The sequence below is a fragment of the Octopus bimaculoides genome, chromosome 10 (assembly GCF_046866305.1).
Source record: "Octopus bimaculoides isolate indiv1 chromosome 10, ASM4686630v1, whole genome shotgun sequence".
NCBI classification, from domain to species: Eukaryota; Metazoa; Mollusca; class Cephalopoda; order Octopoda; family Octopodidae; genus Octopus; species Octopus bimaculoides.
Window position 1 is genome coordinate 53,461,726 of NC_142937.1, and position 22,743 is coordinate 53,484,468.

Consider the following 22,743-nt stretch of genomic DNA (forward strand, 5'->3'; position numbering starts at 1 on the left):
CAGGGCTACACTGGGCTTGGCGATCAGTCCAAAACTCTTCAGGTAGCCTATGACCTCCTTTGCTGGCATTATGGTTTCATCCACAAGGATGTCATCGATGTATGAATTGGTGGCCCTTTTTACTCTGTCCACCTTTCCTAGGATGGCCTTGAAAATTGTTGCCATAATCTTTGGCGCTGAATTTAGCCCAAACCCCAGCCTGGTCAGACAGTATGTCTGGCCCTTATACCTGACAAGCTGATGCTTCCACAGTCTCTCAGCCACATGCAAATGCAGGTATGCCGACTTCAAATCGACCATCGTGGAGGCCCCTGTCATCTGCCTCCACTCTCGCAAGGTATCCCCGCAGACATCTGTGGCCTCGCCGCCCGTATGACATGATACATGGTCATTCAGCTCTTGGAAGTCAAGCACTGGATGACCTTATGCTTTGTGGACTGTACCACCACCATCAGCGGCAGGATTCCGCATTCTACTTCTTTTTCCCAAGGGATCAATATGCTCTCCTTAATCCACCTCCCCCTCGAACTCACTTCTGGTATCTCCTTTCAAAGTATGCTGATAGCAGCCCACTTTATTTTTTAATGTCGGGAGCTCTCCCTTCCAGTGCCACTCCACTGTCCACCTCTGGTCCCTTTCTTCCATTTCTAAGTATAGCGCCAACACCGAACCATCTAGGTAAAGCGGTAGAAAACTCGCTAAGTCATCTATCCTGTGGAGCTTCGCAACCAACTTCATCTTCTTTAACCGAGCGACTACATTCGTGTCACCGCAAAACGGTTTGACCATATCGTTCGAAATACGTACCACACTCATAATTTTTTTTTTCTTTATGGGCTGAAATAGCTTGTAGTGTGATGGAGGAAAAAGACAACAGAAAAAGAAGCAAAAGGGAGAAAGAGATACAGCGACCTTACCTGTTGACCTTAGCGGGATGAGCGATCACTGACCAGATCAAAACACGACCTTTAACACGCGCCGTCTCTGCTCGAACTACCCACACATGCTTGGTGTCACGCATGCCCCTGTCCCTCTTCCACTGGCACCTGCAATCCTCATCTGCAATCCTCTCCATCAACACCACATAGCTCATCACAGCCCAGAACACCATAAACACCACAATATGCATGTGTGTGTGTGTGTGTGTGTGTGTGTGTGTGTGTGTGTGTGTGTGTGTGTATGTGTGTGTGTGTGTGTGTGCGTGCGTGTGCACGCGCGTGCATGTATGTATGCACACATACATAGGCGTAATGTGACTGTGTGGTAAAAAAATTTGCTTCCCAACCACATGGTTCTGGGTTCAGTCCCACTGCATGGCATTTTAGGTAAGTGTCTTTTCTATAGCCTCAGGCCAAGCAATGCCTTGTGAGTGGATCTGGAAGACGGAAACTGAAAGAAGACCATATTGTGTATGTGAGGAAGGGGTCATGTATGTATGTATATGTATATATGTGTGTGTGTGTGTGTGTGTGTGTGTGTGTGTGTGCATATTTCTGTGTGTCTTTATGTCAGTGTTTATCCCACACCACCACTTGACAAACGCTGTTGGTGTGTTTACGTCCCCATAACTTAGTGGTTCGGCAAAGAGGCAGGATGCAAGGTATCTTCAATGTCATCAGATGTTTACAGCCTTCTGCTGGTCATACAATGCAGTCAGTGCATGTTCCATAATCACGTTCTATAGAGGCTTAGTAGTAGACAAGGGTGAGAATGTCCTCAGGGAAATGATGATAATCAACTTGCTATCTTTTCCAGAGGACTTTTGGCTGTAGCCCATGCATAATTTCCAGAATTCCTCAGCCCAGCAGTGCTCTCAGGGAGCATGGCCAATTTGGTATAAACACTACAGGCATGACTATGCTGTCAGCCATACTTGTCTGAAATGCATATAGAGTAGAAAAATGTCTTGCACACACTCACCCAGTGCTCCAGCATTGCTGACTTATACAGTTATGTTGAACAATTGCTATCATGTGTGAGACACTTTATGTGTGTCCCTATTCCCTGTCACCCAGTTGGCAAACAAAAGAAATTGTTATTGTTCTTGTTCTTTTAACTTAGATTTTGTTGGAATTCCTAGAAACTTGCATGTACCGTAGCAATTTGTTCTCTTCAACTATTTGGTGATGATTCCTGATAATTCTAAATGTGCCAAGGAGGCAACACCTCAACCAGACGCTCTATTCCCATTGCTTTTATGTTCCTCTCAATACCTTTTGATACTGTCCTCAAAGCCCCAACAATAATTTATACTAGCTTCATCTTTTTTGTCTTCTACAGTCAGGCTATCTCGTATTTAAGTGGACCTACTTTCTTGACTTCCTTCTTAACTATATGTGGGTCAAACGGGCATGCAACATCAATTATAGAATACATGTGGCTTACTTTGTCCAACACCACTAGGTCCAGTTTGTTGTGCTCAAACACCTCATCCTTTTTGTTTTATTCAAGCACCTGGTCCGTTTGAATTGGAAAATCAGACAGGACTTTGTAAGTTTCCAACTCAATCACTCTCTACAGATTGTGGTCTTACCATGTCTTACCACTCTCTAAACCCAACTTTTTAATTTCCAATGCAAAACTTTTGCTACCTCATCATGTTGCTACAACTTATACTAATTTTGGGCAAGTCTAGGGCATCATTTACAATATGGGTAATAGTTTCATTGAGCCCATTGCAAATTTAGCACAATGGAGATAATTACTTCTAAGACTGACCCTCCAATTTGTGGTCAAACTTGATCTTGCAATGCAACTATAATGCTGTCAGTCTCCTTTTTAAGTGCTCCTTTTTTTGACCAGTTCTACATATGTTCTTCAACAACTTTTGTGGCTACTTGGAATCAATTATGTAGTCTCTTGTTACATACTGCTTCTTCATATTCTTTTCGTACTTCATGTTTTATTCTTTTCTTTTTCCCTGCATTCAATATACTCTTTTCTATAACCGACACTAACAAGGTTTCCTCACTTTGGGTTAGATATATCAGCAAGTTCCCAGCAATCTCGCAGAATCATTAGCACACTGGACAAAATGTGTAACAGTATTTCATCTATCTTTATATTCTATGTTCAAATTCAGCTGAGGTCGACTTTGCCTTTCATCCTTTCAGAGTCAATAAAATAAGTACTAGTTGAATGCTGAGTTGATGTATTCAACTTCACTCCTCCCTCGAAATTGATGGCCTTGTGCCAAAAGCTCTTGATTTTGCTTGCTCTAATTAATTCTGTAAAAGTGGACAGCAACCTGTTATCAAAGGTCTCATAGGGTCTTTCCTCTCATGCCATGATTGGAACATCCATGTACCAATCTCAAGGTCCTCACTGTCCCAATAAAGTAGTTTTCTGAGCATGTTCTACTCTCATATTGATCCCAATTTCTCAAACAAATTTCTCAAACCTAGTTGTTAATGTCCCCTGTGCTCCTACAACCACTGGGATGACAGTTGCTCTCTTCGTTACCCAAATTGATGCAATCTCATCTTTTAGTGACTTGTACTTGTACAACAGCAACAGCAGCAGCAACAACTCAACAACCACAACAACAATAATAACAGCAACAACAATATGAAAGAAATGAAACATAAAAATGCAAATATTGCCTCTGTGTCTTTTGCATCTACGGCGGAAAATATGGAAAGTTTCCACATAAATGAAGAAGAATTAAAATAGGCAAAACAAATTGTAAAAAGAAATGGGAGAAGGGTAGCTCTAAATGCTCCATCCGACATGATTGAAAATATCACAAGATGTACAGTAACATACCATTGCATCAGAGTTAAGTCTCAGCAGGTGGAAAATGTTCCTGAGAGCCTTTTGGGCTTGGGCATGTGTGGGAACAAAAGACCCATATCACCTGTAATGTCAATTTGCATGCACAACAGAGTGTAAGCATCTTGAGAGAAAAGTTAGACATAAGAGGAATTACATGTGGTGTGCAAAAGAGAGGACTGCACTGGTATAGTCATAGAATGTGTATGGACAAGCACAATTGTGTAAAGAAGTGCCAATTTCTAACTGTGGAGGGAACCTGTGGTAGAGGTAGACCCAGGAAGACATGGGACAAGGTGATGAAACATGACCTTCGAACTTTGAACTTCACAGAGGCAATGACTTGTGACTGAGACATTTGGCGGTGTGCTCTGCTTAAGAGAACCTATCAAGCCAAGCTCAGCATGGATGGAAACCACACGTTGTGCAAAAGGGCAAAAGCTCGCTCGATCTCGATTTTCAATCAACCTTTGAGTGTTAAGCCTAATGGAGGCAAAGTGGCTGAGTACCTTTCAAGCATTGGGCCTGACGGAGGCAAAGTGGCTGAGTTCCTTTCAAGTGTTGGGCTTCATGGAGGTGAAGTGGCAGAGTTCCTTTCGAGCGTTGGGCCTCATGGAGGCAAAGTGGCCGAGCTCCTTTTGAGTGTTGGGCCTCACAGAGGCAATGACCAAGACTTTTGGCATTATATCGTGCTTGAGAAGAAGACCCATCAAGACAAGCAAAATCACAGTCATGGCAGGTACCGGTGTCACACAAATGGCTACCGTGCCAGTGGCACATAAAAGCACCCATTACAATTTCAAAATGGTTGGTGTTAGGAAGGGCATCCAGCCATAGAAAACCATACCAGATCAAACTGGATCCTGGTGCAGCCTTCTAGCATACTAGCTCAGTCAAACCGTCCAACCCATGCCAGCATGGACAACAGATGTTAAATGATGATGATGATGTGAGTGAAAGTTGCAAAAATGGCAAGAGTGGATGATACCACTCTTACTGTAGACCTGTTAGTCAGAAGAAAGAAGTTGGAGAGAGCTCTCGTATTCAGGGTGATCTTGGATGGTGGGATTCCTTGATTATTCCTAGAGGTCCTCCTGTATCGGGATGGAGAGACGGGTACCATCACTATCACATTTCTCCTTCTTTTTCTAGTTTTGTATACTATGTATACTTCCCTTCTAATGTATACTGTATATACTTTTTTATTTTATCATTACATTATATGTAAACCCCAACACTTTATGTCTGTCTTTTTTTAGTGCCCCTCATCCTTCGCCCTGGTGGCAAATAAAAGAAATCATTATTATTATTATTATTATTATTATTATTATTATTATTATTATTATTATAGAAAGGATTGAGGTAACTCCTCCTGAAGATATAGTCAAAACTAAAAGAAGAGTGCTGTTGTTATCTAGTGAACGTCATTTCGGGTCCTTTCTCAGCAGCACCACCACACCATGGCTCACAGCACTGGGTATTCTTCAGGAGGAGTTACCTCAATCCTTTCTATATTATTATTATTATTATTTTTATTTTTATAATTGGGTTCTTGGCACCTAAGGTTATTTGCTGTAGCCCAATGTTAGGAATTTTTCTTTTCTAACAATTTATTCTGTTGTGTGTGTATGAAATAATAATAATAATAATAATAATAATAATAATAATAATAATAATAATTAATTCGTTTTATTGGCCACAAGGGCTAATATCAATTAAAAACATATAAGGACAAAGACAGGACGAAGGTTACAAAAGGTTTTGTCCGAAAAGGTAGGAAAGTTCGTCTAAACAGAGGAAGAAAACGGAGAAAGATATAATAAATAAATAGATAAATAAATAGATAAATAAATAAGTAGAACTCCCAAAGGGGGGGGGGCGCTTCGAAAAAGGAAAGGTTACACGTGGAAAAACCCATAAAACCACGGGAGCCTGGTCAGAAAAAATAAGAAAGGGGTATAGAGCCCTTTCTCCTTTTACATTACCTTTTTTTTTTTTTTTTTTTTCTACAGGTGTATTCTCAGAATTGGTCCGTTTATACTGGCCATTTTTCCAACAGTCACCCATCTTTCAACGAATTTGCTATGAGACAGCACTTCCCTCTCTACTCTCATCTTCCTTTTCCATTGTAACTTGAAAAAGTTGATGAGGCCTTGGCCAAAGAGGAAAGTGTCTGTCTTTAACCCTTTCAAACGGGTCCACCATATCACCTCTTTCGCTACAGCCACTAGGCATAGGAAAATTGCCTTGCCCTCCTGGTTAAAGGAGGTCGGCGGGTCAATTCTCACGATGGATCCATCTGATAGCCGGATCCGTCCTACACGTGACAGTAGCTGTTCGATATAGACCCACAGGTCAGCAATGCTCGGGCACTGGACGAGTGCGTGCAGAACGGTTTCGTCGTCCTGAGCGCACCTCGGGCAGGCCCGGTTGACGGCACTTCCATGTCGGTAGAGTTTATCTCGAACAGGTAGCACACCTCGGTAGCACTGCCAGGCGAGGGACCTTTGGAAATTATCCATGGGCCCCGGCCCGAAAGTTCTCCTGAACAGACTGCTTAGCTGATTATCCTCGATGCCTAGAGTTTCCCCGAGAACGTCGTCGCACTTTTCTCCCACTAACCCTCTATAGAACGCTAGAGTGGATCTACTACCGATCGCACTGCCCGCCTGAATAACGATAGTTCTTTATTGGCCACAAGGGCTGAACACAAAACAAATAGAGACAATACAAAACTTGAACAAGTAGGGTTTAATACAAAAATCGAGTAAACAATAAAATAAAGATGACAACAATACAATTAAACAATAAAATTCCCCAAAAGGTGGGAAGTTCCTCACAGGGATAACCGAGGAACCCCACACATTCTGATTATTCTGACTGCCAGATGCACTTCAATAGGCACCTCTCTCCCTCTCAACTCCTCTGGTTTACAAACGAAAGTTCGGAGTAGGCCCATTCACATGGGCCATCTTCACGACATGCACCCACCTTTCAACAAATTTAGTGGTGGGGGCGGAACTTCCCTCTCTACTCTCACTTGATAAGTGGAGCTTGATAGAGTTAATGAGGGCTTGGCTGAAGAGGAAAGTATCTGTCTTCAGTTCACCACACTACCCCCTTCACCATAGCCACCAGACAAAGGAAAACTATCTTTCTTTCCTGACCAAAGGAAGGCGGCAGAGCAATCTTTGCAATGGACTCAGCTGATAACAGGATCTGTCTTACACGTGATAACAGTTGTTCGACAAAGCTCCACAAGTCGGTAATGCACGGACACTGGACGAGTGCATGCAGGACAGTTTTGTCTCCCTGCACACGTCAGACAGGTCTGTCTGACAGCACTTCCATGTCTGTAGAGCTTGTCTCAAGCCAGCAGAACTCCCTGGTAGCACTGCCAGGCCAGGGATTTTTGGAAGTTATCCATAGGCCCTGGCCCAAAAGTCCTCTGGAAAAGACCAGTTAATTGATCCAGAGTTTCTCTGAGGACGTCGTTGCTCTTGCCCGCTATTGATCCCCTATAGGGCTTTCCTATAAGTAGGTTATCTCCCTTGGCCAGGCGGCGTTCCATGTAGACAATTAAACTTCCACAAGACTATCTACGCTATTGTTATTGTTTTACGTCTTATCATGGATATAAAGCAATTCGATGATTCAGCTATCGAAATACTTACTGTGCCTGAGTTAAAGAAATATTTAAGATTATATGGACAGTATGTTACTGGAAGAAAGGCGGACTTGATTGAAAGGTATAAAAATTCTGTCGATATGTTAACAAAGTAAATTCATCGGACGATAAGTCTGAGGTATCGGACGATACTTCAGACAGGAATAAGCAGAAGTATTGCCTGATCCCAATCTGCTTTCAGCAACCATTCACTGATTTGGCCATGAGCATGATGAGGTGTAGAAGAGGTAGGGACAGTCACACTATAAAGTCTAATAATTAGAGGAATATTAGATTCAATGCTGTAAATTTATTATTTAATCAAACACACACACACACACACACACATATATATATATATATATATATATATATATACACACACACACAAAAATAAGAGGAATGACCAGCTAAAGTGCCGAATCGGCATCTATTTCTAGCATATAGAAGTCCACTTTTGCTGGTCATTCCTCTTATTTTTGTATGTAATATAATTTTAATCTTCGGATTTTTTTAATATACTAGACCACTGGTTCTAATTGATTAATATCAATTTCTACCCTTATTAATAAATATATATAGGTAATCTTCAAGTTTAGGGGGATAAAAAAAAATATTCAAAGGAAGTAACTGAACGTCTTACCAGTATTCTCCGTACATCTGTTTATAAATAAATCACACACGTGATTTGATTGACGTTAGGGTTAGGGTGTGATTTATTTATAAACAGCTAGAAGAAAACGGATAATACTGGTAAGTCGTTCAGTTATTTCCCTTGAATATTTTTATCCCCCTAAACTTGAAGATTACCATATATATATATATATATATATAACGTATAATTACAGTAGTTATGCCTATATATATATATATATATATATAAAGAAAAATATCATAGCTAGGCTTACTCGAAATTCCCACATTCATTCAGAACATTAACAACAATTTCAATGTATTTATTATTTGAATGCAAAATTCTTTATTAAAAATACCTGTACATCAACAAAACAATTATTAGATTAAACATTCGTGTTTAGCCCGACATTGACGAAATGCTGGGAACACATTTGGCTATTTGCAGTGTAAACAAAGTCTTTCCTCACAAGTCTCGATCTCTGAAGCCAAATACGACGAATAGCTACATTTGCAGGATATCTGTGTAGTGAAATAACTTTGCTGTCTACATCTTCCCTCTATAATTGCTGCATATACAGCAGTATTTGCGTCTGCGGAAGTTAAAGCAAGTCACTGAGCATGCGTACATGTCATACGGGAGAGTTCCAATCAGGGGTGGATAACAACCTTATAGGAATCCCCTATAGAACTCCCTGGTGGAACTTCCAGTGACTGCATTACCCAACTAGCAGAAAGCTGTGAGTGCTTGCTAACACACCAGATGCCAAGCTCCCTTTCTTGGTCTATGTTTGATTCAGGACTGTAGCTCTGTCAATGAGATGAGCTATGGAAAATCCTGCTTGACAAAGGGCAACCACACTTGTTCACCATTAAGAAAGTGGGGGAGATGTTGCAGCCACAGCACATGTCTGCGCATCATTAGCCATGGCACACCCAGTCCTCCACTCAGCGGCTGTTGATAACAGATGGACTGTCTGACGAGTGAAACACGACCTTTCCACAGAAAGCGGAAGAGCAATTGCTCCAGCTTGGTCACTCATGAAGCAGAGCAAGAAATCACGGTCAGATGGTAGTAGATGACGGAAGCGATATATGCATTTGTCACCTCTGCCCGACCTTTCAGAGACAGCTTCTTCTCTGCCCATTTCTGGGTGAGATTGGCTACCTTGCTCGTCACTTCCCCCCAGTTCTTGTCCACCTGGAGGTCCAGACCCAGAGCAATTTAACTGGTCCTTCCATCCTGTGCCCTACCACACTGTCAGTTGGCATGGACTTGCTGCAGGCCTACCGACTTGCCCTGATTAATTCTTACTCCTGTCACTGCTTTATACTCTCTTAAAGTAGAGCTGATCACATTGATTTCCGAGCTGTCCAACATTATTAAGCCAACATGAAACTTCAGCATCTTAGATCACACGGAATGCCCCTCGAAATATCCAACTTCCTCAGTAATGGCTTGAGAGCCAGCACATGCAGAAGGAGAGAGAGTGGGCATTCTTGATGGATCGAGCAAGCGAAGCTAAACGATTCCGAAAGATGACCGTTTACTTTGACCACCGAACAGATGCCACTATACAATGCAGTGATTCAGCCTCTGAAAACAGGACCAAAACTGGCCGCTGAGAGGACAGCCTCCAGGTATTAATGGTCGACCCTGTCAAAAGCTTTTGATTAATCTAAATTGATCAGAGCCCCACCCATGCCATAGTCCTTCCCTATCTTCTCTATGATGTAGCTCATGAGGTGGAGGTTGTCATGCATAGATCTGTTCAGAATAGCACATGTCTGCGTGTTACTGACCAGCTTACTGATGACAAGCACCACTTCTTGGCTAACACCTAGGCCAAAATCTTATAATCTGCGTTTAGCAGTTATAGGCCTAAAGTTATCTAATTGATCCCCCTTATTCGGGTCCTTTCTCAGCAGTACCACCACACCATGGCTCACAGCACTGAGTATTCTCCCATTCTGCTGCTGGTTGTGGTAGACATCTGTTAAGAGATCATTGAACAAGTCTGGAATATGAAGACAAAGCTTGCAAGGGAGACCATCCAGCCCCAGAGACTTCTCTCTTATGCAGGCCTTCATGGCATCCCATATGTCTTCAGCTATTATCAATATTTCGCAGAACTCCACACCCCTGGCCAAAAGGCGCAGCATGCCACCAAGGTAGGAGATGAAATCTACCTTGACACACCATGTGCCCTAAACAGTTTGGCGAAGTGCTGCTGAAATTCCATACATGTCTGCTTGGACTCATGTTGCATACACCCGTCCCAGCCCACCAAAGACTGAATTGTGACTTTGTTTCCATGTTGCACCTCTGCCACCTGGGCCCATCAAACAGCTTTTGTTCCCTTGTGTCTTAGAGTATGCACCCTAGCTCTGACAATGCAATCTTCATGCTTGGCATCGAAGAATTGATCAAGAACCAATCTCACCACCATCACATCAGTCGCAATGCCGCTCCTAAGCACCTCATCTATCTTCCTAACTAGCTCTCCCTCTATCTTAGATTCCTCTAAGGCTAGTTCTAACTAAATCCTACTGCCTCTACTCTAATAGCCCTTTTCAGGGCTATCCACCAACGGTTGTTGATGACTGTGTCTACCAACTTCTGAAGGACTAGCTTGCTAACCCAGTTTCTGAGAAAGACATGTTCAGCTTCCAGTACCCGGGCCCTGCCTGTGGATCCTATTTAGGTCGACTGTGCAGATCACAAATTTGTGGTCGGTGTAGCTGACTACTTTGAACTGTGGACAACCTGTGCTATTTCTATCTACTGGCCTACAGAATATCCTATCTAAATATGATCTGGAAGACCCTGTGCTGTTTGCTCATGTCCACATTGGTGCATTCGGGAAGTCCAGTTGGTACCTGTCAGCCAATTGGAAATGACTGAGCAGGTTTGAGGCTTTTGTAATCCCCTCTCCTAGCAGCTAGCCCTACCCTGTCCAAGCGTGCATCCAAAATGGCATTCCAATTGCCCACTAGAACTAAAGAACGAGAGATCTCAAGGAAAACTTCCAAATGTCTGAAGAAATCTGGCTTCCCCACCCCAGTTGGGGCGTATACAGTAACTAGTCTGAAAGAACCACCTTTGCTGCTGTCCACATCCAGGACCACCAACTTACCTTCCCGGTTCAGGAAGATCATCCGTACCTCGAGATCCAGGTTTTTCCTAAACAGCACAGCTACCCCACCCCCACCCTATTCCAAGCCGACTAAGAGATGCATAGATCTCGAAATCTTCAAAATTGGGAGCATATTGCATGTGTCAGAAATCCTGGTTTCGTTGACAGCTGTCACATCCCTAGATAGTGACCTGAGGTTGTTGAGCAGGCAACCCCAGGCCACGAACATTTATGCTACCTACTCTTAAACACCCCATGATGACCGGACAGAATTTAGAGAAGACACAGAAAGGCATCTACTTACCATTTGGATATCACTGGAAGTCAGGTGGCTCAACGTCCATGAATTGTTGGGGTTCCTCTGGAAACCCCTTTAAAAGCCTACTCATGACCTTTACATTAGAGGTTCCCACGTCTTGCAGGAAGCTCTTCCTAATGAGTTTATATACTTTTATAGATATCCGCACCAATGCCAATGCTTCTGGCACTTGAAAGGTGCTGGTGCCAAGGATCACACCCTCTCTCTCGATATCTTTCCTTTGTGATAGGAGGTCTATCAATTGTTTATTTGACCTCCTCACTAGCACGAAGTTTGGTGTTTGTGTGGTTGCTTGTTGCTGTTGGGAGTGTCTTCTTTTGGTCGGTTGTTGCAATTGGCGTAGTGTTGAAAGCGAAGTTTCTCATTGTGGTGCTGGAGAGGTTGGTGATGCTGTAAGTTTGTCTGTGGCAGTTGGTGTATTTTCTATGTTATTTGATGTGGGACTTGGGGGGGGGGGGTCCCTCTCATTTTCGCTGTGTTGCCAATGAATCTGAGTCTGTGGAATCAGTGAATGGGTCGATGGGGTTTGAAATAGATGGAGAGAGGGAAGGAGTGGGAGAGCTTTGTTGTGGGAGCCCCTGGGTGCTGTGTCTGTTCCTTTGTATTATCTCTTCTGCTGTTAAGGCAAGTAAAGCTGATACACCTATTGCTGATGTTGTTGGTGTTGCTGAAGTTGCTGGTGTTGTTGCTACTGTGACTGATAGTGATGATGTTGCTGGGGTTGCTGTTGATGCAGGTGTTGGTGATTTTCCTTCATTATTGGTTTTGCTGTTTTTGTTGATGATGATGCCGTTGTTGCCATTGGTATTGCTTTTGTTACTAGTTGTTGTTGTTGAGGCTTTGGGGGACCTAGTGTTGGAAAATTTTCTACTAATACAGGTTGTTTGGTTGGACTGTTAGTTGATATGGCTGGCAGTCAATTAAGTGTAGGTGGGAGAAGATTTTTAAGAGTAGCATTACCAAGTTATTATTGTTAGTTTTTGTTTCCATTTCTTGCAAAGTATCTTCCCAACACCTATGGCAAAGAAACTCACTGCATATAATTGATAGGTCATTAAAGTTGTTCATTTACAAAGTCAAATTATGTGAAAGAAAAAAAAGAAAAAACTTACATAGGCTGTAATCATTCTCACAGTGACAATGCTCTTCTCAATATGTATGATGTACCAATTATTATTATTATTATTATCATTATTCATTATTATTTTCTCTTTGTCATAGGTTTTGTTGGAGTTCCTGGAGTCTTGCATGCATAGTGGGCTTACTACCTGCAGCCTACAGTACCATGTTATTCATTCTTTTCAGCTATCTAATACTTTCCTGATTATTCTGGCTGTGCCAAGGAGGCAAACCTTTTGTAATAGTTCTACTGGGCACTCAATTCCAATTTCTTTTATATTCCTCTTGATGCCTTCTGATACTATTCCCAAGGACCCAACAATAATTGGCACTATCTTCACCTTCTGTTTCATATTTAAGAGGGTTGTATCTAGCTATCTTTTCATTAATATTTCAATAATTGACACTATCTTCACCGGGCTATTTCATATTTAAGAGGGTTGTATCTATCTATCTATCTTTTCATTTTCCTCCTTGACTATTCATGGGTCAAAGGGGCGTGCAACATTAACTATATAGCATATGTAGTGCACCTTGTCCACCACCACTAGGTCCAGTCTGTTATGCTGTAGCACCTGATCTGCTTGGATAGGGAAATACCAGAGGATTTTGTTAGTCTCTGACTCTGCTGCTCTCTGTGGTCTGCGCTCATACCACGTCTTGCCTCTCTCTAGCCCCCACTTTTCGTAGTTTCCAATGTAGCACTTTCACTATCTGGTCATGTAGCCACAACTTGTAGTGGTTTTGGACAAGTCTAGGGCATTCATTCATGATATGGGCAATGGTTTCATCCACCCTACTGCAGATACGACACAGCAGAGACACTTGCTCATTCCTAAGGTTGACCCTCCAGTTCGTGGCCAAAGCTTGGTCCAGCACTGCCAGTATAGTGCTTCAGCCTCTTTTTTTTTTCATTCTTTGTCATTCTTGTTGTTGTTGTTATTATTTTTATTTTTTTATTATTATTATTATTTCATATACACGCAACAGATTAAACTGTTAGAAAAGGAAAATTACTAACATCGGGCTACCACAAGTAATCTTCCTAAGTATTCTAGCTGTCCCTAATAACACTGTTTTCAGGAGTTGTACCAAAATAAGCTTTGTGCTTATTTCTTCTGTTCAAATCTTTAGGAATAGTTTCTAATGCACCTATAACTATAGTGATACATTTAACCTGCACTTTCATAGTCTCTGTAACTCAATGGCTATATGTCTTGGTATTTGCTATTTTCTCTATACCTCTCATATTGACTTTCCTATTATTTGAGATTGTAAAGTTCATTATCTTTCACTTTCTATTCTCTTTTTCTACTACTACTAAATCAGGTTTTCTAGCTTCTATCACTCTATCTGAATGTTAAAGTCCCACAACATCTTAGATTTCTTACTTTCTGATATTTTACTAGGTTCATGTTCATATCATTTATGTGTATGGTCAAATCTTAGCTTTCTACATAACTCTCAGTGGATTACTCTGCCTGGGTCGTCATGTCTTGTATTCTTTCTAGCATGCTACATTCACTTACTATATGAGTAACACGTTCTTCCTTTGATTTACATAACCTACACTAGGAATCTACTTGGTTTTGTCTGTCTTGGCTTTTATCCAATTAGTCCTCAATGCTTGATCTTCCGTTGCTACTAACAAATTTTCTGGCTCCCTTTTCAGCCTTTCTTTCAGCAACCACAACCATGTCTCACTATTACTATTTCCTGCAACTATCTTTGGGAATCTACCACGCAAAGCCTTTTCTTGCCAGTCAGACAATCGTTCTTCCTTTTTCTGGTTTTTAACTTCATATAACTTTTTGATCTCCCTATGTCCTAGCAGCTCTTAATAAACTTTCTTCAGTTACCTATACAGAAGGCTATATCTACTCTAGCTAACCCTACGTAGTCTTCTACTGATATTAACCCTCTTTCACCTTCCTTTCTAGGTAAGTATAATCTTGTTATCCCTGCTCTTGAGTGAAATCTTCCATTTGTATTGAATTCCTTCCTAATTCTTCTGTCTAGATTCACTAATTCAGATTTTGTCCAATCTACAGAAGCTTCTGAGTATCTCAGTAATGATACTGTTCAAGTATTTACAGCCTTCACTAGATTCAGACCATTTAGCCTTTACTCCTTTAGCTTCCTCACCCTTCTGATGTACTCCTTCTCAATTTTCATTTTCATTTCTATAGTTAGTACTCTGTCAGATTCTAAAACTCCTAGATACTTTAACTCTCTCCTTCTTTCAGTGATTTTAATGTTTGGCCATCTGGTATTTGGATGCCTTCCCTGCTGACTACTGTCCCCTTTTCATAACTAATATTGCACATTTATCTATACCAAATTCCATGCCTATATCTTTGCTGAAGGATCTTACAGTTTATATTAAGGAATCTATCTCTGTTTTATTCTTACTAAAAAGCTTCAGATCATGCATGTAGAGCAGATGGTTAATTTTTCCTTTACTATTTCTGAACTGATACCCTGTCTTTGCCTTCCTTGATAGTAAATTGAGAGGGATTAAACATAAGACAAATATTAAAGGGGATAACGAGTCTCCTTGAAAAACTCCTCTCTTGATATTAACTTTTCCTCGGGCTGTGTCACCTGAATAGAGATCTACTTACCATTTCTTCATGATAAAGCTAATTAATTCTCTTATGTTGTCTGCAATACAGAATATACTCAAACATTCACTAATCCATGAATGTGGAATCATGTTATAGGCTTTCTTATAATCTATCCATGTTATTGTTAAATTTTTTTTTCTAGGTTTTACTTAATGTTAAACTGCTTTGTCTATATATAAGAGATCATGCATTCCTCTAGACTTCTCTCTGCAACCTTTCTGTTCTGGCTGCAAATTCTGGCTGTGAAGGTGCTCATAAATGCTTTCTGAGAGCATTCTTGTCAACAGCTTCCACATTAATGGCAAGTATTACATACACTACCACGTGCAGCCTTGGGTATGTGAAGTGGTTTATTTTAGTGTTGTTTTTACTGTATTGAAAATGCTTTACATAGGATGTGTGTGATGCCTAGCAGTGTCACATTATGTATATCATCTATAATTGTATAAGTGTTGGTGTTTTGATTATGCATTTATCTGTATGTTTTTAACCATACCAAATGCATCTATTATTATAAGGCTTATTTCTATCTTCAGGCCCCACATTCCATAATGCAGGCACAATTTCCACTGTATATAAGTCCCACATCTCTGTCATGTCAATAGATATATTCTTTCTTGACCAAGATTCATCAGCCAGAGACAATATGACTTATTGTTTCTTCCCCATCATCACATATTCCGCAGTTACTTATTGTATTTTTCTTTATCATGTGTTTTTGGTTGTTTCTGATGGGGTGGTTTTGATCTTATACTGCAGTTAAAAACTCTTCAATCTCTGCTCTGCGATCCGAACTTCTCAACCAATGTTGAGATTTTACTTTGTCTATTTCTTTTGTTTAGCATATCCCAATGCTTTCCATGTAAGGGCATTCTTGCCATCGTTTTATCATGGTATTTTGTAATTCCAGTTTTAGCTAAGATTTTAGTAGCTTAACAGCTTTTGTTCTTACTTTTTTATAGGTGTTGGATATTATGATCTCCTCCTTGTATTTTTCAGCTTTCTTAAAGACAGAAAACAGTTTGTTTCTTTTTGATTTTTTTTTCGTTTTGCTCATGCTTTGCAGCTATTTTTGTTAGTTTTCCTTGGTTCTGAATTAGATATTTCTGTAGTCCTATGGTGGGTATTTTATAGTTGTTTTCTAGTTGTATAAAGCCTCTACCACCTTCAGTTCATTATATACATAACCTTTCTGTCAGATTTTGGGTGATGTGTTAAATTCCATCATTATTTTTCTTGTTTTAATCTAGTTTGGCTAGTTCATTTAGTATTCAATTAAGAATATTCTTTTCTACTCAAGGTATAAGACCCGAAATTTTGGGGGAGGGAGTCAGTTGATAAGATCGACGCCAGTACGCAGCTGGTACTTAATTTATTGATCCCAAAATGATGAAAGGCAAAGTCAACCTCAGCAGAATTTGAACTTAAAACATAAAGACAGACGAAACCCCACTGAGCATTTTGCCCAGCATTCTAACATTACTGCCAGCTTACCACCTTCTAATTAAGAATATTGTAACTGTAACTTATAACTGGGACAGCTAGAGTACTGATATCTATTATCTTACTTTTCACATTGAGCTCTGTTTTAAATATTAATGTAATTTGCCTATAATATTCCTTCCTTGTCTTTTCTTTTACTTGTATGTTGTAACATATCTAGTTCATTGATTCCTAAATATTTATATCTCCAGGTTTTGTCTAGTTCTCTTATTTCATTTTCTTTATCTAGTATGATGTTGTTATTCTTAACTAGTTTTCCTTTTTCCAAGATTGCTTTGGTACATTTTTCTAAGCCAAATTTCATATTTATTTCTTTGGTAAATCTATGCATTGTCTGTAGTAATGCTTCTAGTTGTTTATTATTTGCAGAATACAATTTTAAATTATCCTTATACAAGAGATGGTTGATTGTTTTACCATAGCAGTAATATCCACATCCAGTTCTGCTTAGTATGTCAGTTAAAGCTGAAAGTGCCAGACAGAAGAGTGGAGAGAGCGAGTCTCCTTGGAATAATCTTCTTTTAATGGGAATGGCTTTAGTTTTTATAATCCCCTCTTTTGTCTGTAGCTGCAGAACTGTTTGCTATTAACTCATCACGTTTTATAAATTATATTACTGTTGGTGCTACTTTGTTCATGATTGGTGTTTCCAGCATCCATGTGTACAGAATGCTGTCAAAAGCCTTTCCAGTAATCAATCAATGCCATACTAAAACTCTTCTTTTTCTTTTAGCAGTCTTCAGTTATGGCTTTGTTGATCAATAACTGACCTTTACAGCCATATGAGTCTTTGCAGTATCCTTCTTTTCTTCTGGAAACAGGTTGTCTTCTTCTAGGTATCTTCCCATTCTCTGCAATATTATTGCAGTTAAGGCCTTATAGGTTGTAGGGAGACATGTGGGTCTGTAGTTTTGTGGATTTGCAGTTTTGGTAGATTTGGGAATTAGGATGGTTTCCCTTCTGTGAATCATTCAGATGTCTCTGGCTCTGTCAGCATCTCAGTGAACTTCTCAGCCAGCACATTAAGTGTCCCTGTTATATATTTTAACCAGAGGTTGGTGGGGTCTTGTGATCTCCAGGTACCTTCCAGTTATTTAATTTTTGCACAAACTGGGTTACCTCTTCTGATGTTATGAGTGTCCAGAGTTGTTCAGGTGCTGTTTTTGTTGTTTTAATTGATCTTTACTGAGGTAGTTCCTCCACCACCCATACTTCTTTCCAAAATTCTTCTACTTCTGCTGTTAGCACTGCATTGGTTTCTATTTTATTTTTATCAAGTTCTTGATAGAATCGTTTGGATAGAAGTTAAACTGCTTGTTTTGTTCAAAGAATCCTTGACACTTTTCATATCAACAAATTCTTTGTGTTCTATAAAGGATATCTTGCTTTAGATTTTCTTTTATTTCAGGTACGTCCTGTTTTGTTATTTTTTATTTCTGTAGTATTTTTCATTTTTTCGTGTTGTTTAGTAGTGTTGATTATTATTAAGGTCAACTGGCAGAATCATCGCTGTGCTGGACAAAATGCTCAGTGGCATTTCTTCCAGCTCTTTACTTTCAGACTTCAAATTCTGCTGAGATCAACTTTGTCTTTCATCCTTTCAGGATTGATAAAATAAATACCAATTGAGAACTAGGGTCAATATAATCAACTAACCCCTCTCCACAAGTTTTCAGGCCTTGTGCCTATAATAGAAAGGGTTACAGAAAGTGGCAAGCTGGCAAAATCATTAGCACACTGGACAAGATACTTAGAGACATTTCTTCTGATTTTAATTTCTGAGTTCAAATGCCTTTCATCCTTTCAGGGTCGGTGAAATAAGTATTAGTTGAGCACTGAGTTCCCTATAATCAACTAACCCCAGCAGCAAGCTGGCAGAATCATCAGCACCCAGGGCAAAATGTTTAGTGTCATTTTGTCTATCTTCAAGTTCTGAGTTCAAATTCTACCGAAGTTGTCTTTGCCTTTCATTCTTTCAGCATCAATAATATAAGTGCCAGTTGAATACTGGGGTTGATGTAATCAACTTAGCTCCTCTGCTGAAATTTCTGGCCTTGTACCAAAATTTGAAACCGATATTAGAGTGGAGGCTTGTAGCTTAATGGTTAGGGTGTTGGACTCATAATCATAAGAATGTAGTTTCGATTCCTGGACAGAAAACTGGCCCTTATGAGTCTGTATCAATCAAGAAGGTAACTATACCTTTACCAGTTGAGCACTGAGGTTGATGTAATCGACTTATTCTCTCCTCCAAAATTGCTGGCCTTATGCCAAAATTTGAAATTATTGTTATTATTGTTATTATTATTATTATTATTATTATTTTCATTATCATCTCCTTTCAATTCTGTTTCCATTTCTTGCCAAATGTCTTCCTGACACCTAGGGCACAGGAGCACACTGTGTACATTGATAGGTCATTAAAATAAACACACCAGATTGTTCATTTACAAAGTCATGTGATAGAGAAAAGGAAGAAGAAAGACAGAGAGAAAAAGGAAAAAATAAAAATAAAAAAGTAAACAAAGGTGCAGACATGACTGTGTAGTAAGAAGCTTGCTTCTTAACCACATGGTTCCGGGTTCAGCCCTACTGCATGGCACCTTGGGCAAGTGTCTTCTACTATAGCCTTAGGCTAACCAAAGCCTTGTGAGTGAATTTGGTAGACAGAAACTGAAAGAAGCCCATCGTATATATATATATATTTATATGTATGCATTTGTGTAGCTGTGGTTGTATCCCCTCCATCATAGCCGATGTTGGTGTGTTTATGTCCCTGTAACATAGCAGTTCATCAAAAAGATACTGATAGAATAAGTACTAGGCTTACAAAGAATAAGTCCTGGAGTCAATTTGTTCAACTAAAGGTGGTGCTCCAGCATGGCCACAGTCAGATGACTGAAACAAGTAAAAGAGTAAAGAAAATAAAAGGGAAAAAAGGAGAAAAAATTCACAGCAACAATGCTCTTCTCAGTACATGTGATAAACCTGTTAAGACAATCTTTTGCACTTCCTGTATGTTAAATAATTTTCAGTTTTGATAATTCCAAGTGCTCCTACAAATCACTGGTATTGTAACTATCTTGAAATGCCACATCAGTTACCAAATCTTTATATTTTCTGAGCTTATCAGATTCTTTTGCTGAGATATTATAGTCACAAGGTATGCTCATGTCAATCAATAAACAGACTTTATTGTTTTGGTCTTTCACAATAATATCTAATTTATTTGTTTTGATAGTCCGGTCTGTACATATTGGAAAGTCCCAAAGAATCCTTACATTTTCTCCCTCAGTTACAGCTTCAGGGTAGTGCTTGTACCATTTGTCAGCAGTTTTGATTTTATAATATCAACACATTATCCAGTGTAAACATTGGCCAACTCTGTCATGTCTTGATTTGTACTCCACAGGTGCTAAAACCTTACACCCAGAGATTAGGTGGTCCACTGTTTCAATCCCATCATTGCAGTATCAGCACTCTGAGTCTACACCATTTTTCATCACACTGGCTTGATAATTCCAGGTCAATAAACTCTGATTTTGAGCAGTCAAGATAAAGCCTTCACTCTCTGCCTTTAACCCTGAGCTCCATTGACACTGATGGGTGTGCTTCTGATCTACATCAGCTTGTTTACTACAGGCCATATATTTACCATGCAGAGGTTTTTGTTCCCACATATCAGCCAATTCTTCAAATGCATTTGGTTTTGCTATTGATTTCACCTTTGTAACTACAGTTGCCACACTTCCATCATGCTGTTCAACCTGGGTGTTATGTATAAACTTACTTGAAAATTCATAACAGAATGAAGTTTCTTATGTCTTTCATGGTTTTCAACAAGCTTTAGCATCCAGTTGTTAGATGTTTTAAGATATTTTGCCAATCCAATTGTGGTGGTTTTGTAAGAGATTTCAAACTGGATCAAGCCTCAACCTCCTTGAGCTCTGGGTAGGTAAAAACGATCTGTGTCTGCCTTTGGGTGGTGCATGTTATTGCAAGTCAGCAGCTTACGAATTTTCTTGTCAATCTTACTTATTTAGCTCATATTCTAGTTCAACACATTGAAACTGTGAATAACAACCGAAACTGCTTAGGAATTTATAGCTAACGCATTTAACTCAGATTTTAGGACTGCTCAAACCCTCCTGTAACATTCCTTCCTTATCTACTCTTCCATGCTTGCATGCTGAATGTCAGAACCCTCATTCATTCTGAGGTATTTGTAAGTTTGTTCCTGCTCAAGTTCTTTTTTGAAAGTGTCAACATCCAACACCACTGAATGTGAGGTCTTCAATTTCCCTTTCTGGAAAGTGGCCTTGGCATATTTATCTCAGCCAAATTTCATCTCGATGTCATCACTGAATGCTTTCACAGTACGAAGTAGTCCTTCAAGTTCATTATCATCTTTGCCATACCTTTTTATATCTATCCCTTGTTCTGTTATGCTCATTTGTAAGGGGTATTAGGGCTATGCAAAAAATTAAAGGTGAAAGTAAGTCACCTTGGAAAATGCTGCAGTTGATATTAACATTGTTTGTAGCCAGTACTGCATTTAGAGTGGTATAATTGGAGATTCATATTCCATACTGACATGTTGTACTTCAGGAAGTTTGAAATCATGAGAAATTTTGAAAATATCCAGCAATCTAAAGATCCATGAACGTGATATGCTGTCAAAGGCCTTTTTATAATCAATCCATGTGGAACTAAGATTTCTGCATTTGTAATGACAGTTCTCAAGGATCATGTGATTGATTAAGAGTTGGTCTTTACATTCATGTTATTATCATCATTATTATTATTATTGTTGTTGTTATCATCATCATCATCATTATCATCATCATCATCATCATCATTATTATTATTATTATTATTATTATTATTATCAACAGGTAAATGCACCATGGATAAAACACTTTTACTTCATTGATGAGGAAACTAAACCATTATATATTTTTCCTACGTAAGTTAATTTGTTATCCTTTTTCTCTTTTTCTTTTCTGTTTTCTCTCTTTTTATACATTCAAGTATAATTATAAAATAATATAGAGTTCACCTGCTCAGCAGATGAGCACATTTCTTTCAAAATCAGAGACCATCTTTGAACATCTATTAAAACTTCCTATCAAAATTTCACATTAATCTATGTTCCAAATATTGGTCTAATAATGACAAAATTATTTTACTATATTCTCCATTATTTTTCAAGTTTAATAGAAAGAAAAACAGTGTTGTTCAACATAAATATGGTAACAAAAGTGTTAAAATCCTACAGTTTCTTTACCCAGGTTATATAGAACATGTGTACCAATAATCATTGTTGCATCTTGTTATAGTACCATGTGTTTAAATAATAGCCAGGAAAATTTAGAGTTTTCAGGTAAAGAAAAAGACCTCCTCAGACACAATCTACATGTTCATGTGTAAGTATAACAATGAAAATATATAAAAATTCCCTAATTTGCGGCATATGACTTGTTATTATTGTTTCATCTAAATTCCAGTGATTGAATTTTATATCTAAGTTATAACAGAGCCCCTTTTATTATTGGAAGAATTTAAAGAATTTAAACATAAGAAAACATATTTCCATAAATTCTTTGAAGTGAACAGAGAGTATTACAAGAGATTTTAAAATAACCGCAGTTAGAGAATTCCTCGTGGAAGACAACTTATTTTTACAATATCTTGCATTCTGGAAACAATAATGCCATTACTTTCAGAGTTTCTAATAAGTCCTCTTACTGGTTCATTGCTTCTTTCAGAGCAACTTTGACAAAGAAGTGTTTACTGGAAATAAGCCACACAGTATTTTCATCTGAATGCTCCAGTTTATCAGTTTTCTCATTATTGTCAATATCTTTCACTGATATATGCAGAAAGACACACATACACAGATACATACATACATACATACTTACTACATACGTACATACATACATGTGTGCGTGCGTGTGTGACTTT

The 22,743-nt window shown here is 39.2% G+C and overlaps 1 protein-coding gene and 1 long non-coding RNA gene across 5 annotated transcripts in view; both read left to right on the plus strand.

Moving 5' to 3' along the window:
- LOC106875505 (D-amino-acid oxidase) overlaps positions 1-22,743 on the plus strand; it is a 154,274-nt gene that overhangs the window by 90,926 nt on the left and 40,605 nt on the right. For all 4 annotated transcript variants that reach the window (XM_089358633.1, XM_089358632.1, XM_089358635.1 and 1 more), the window contains exon 8: positions 21,672-21,742. In XM_089358633.1, the coding sequence (XP_089214759.1) occupies positions 21,672-21,742 (71 nt within the window). The remainder of the gene's footprint in view (positions 1-21,671; positions 21,743-22,743) is intronic.
- LOC149133727 (uncharacterized) lies at positions 705-5,083 on the plus strand. Its single transcript, XR_016243415.1, has 2 exons — positions 705-4,276; positions 4,360-5,083. It is a non-coding gene; the product is annotated as an uncharacterized LOC149133727 (long non-coding RNA).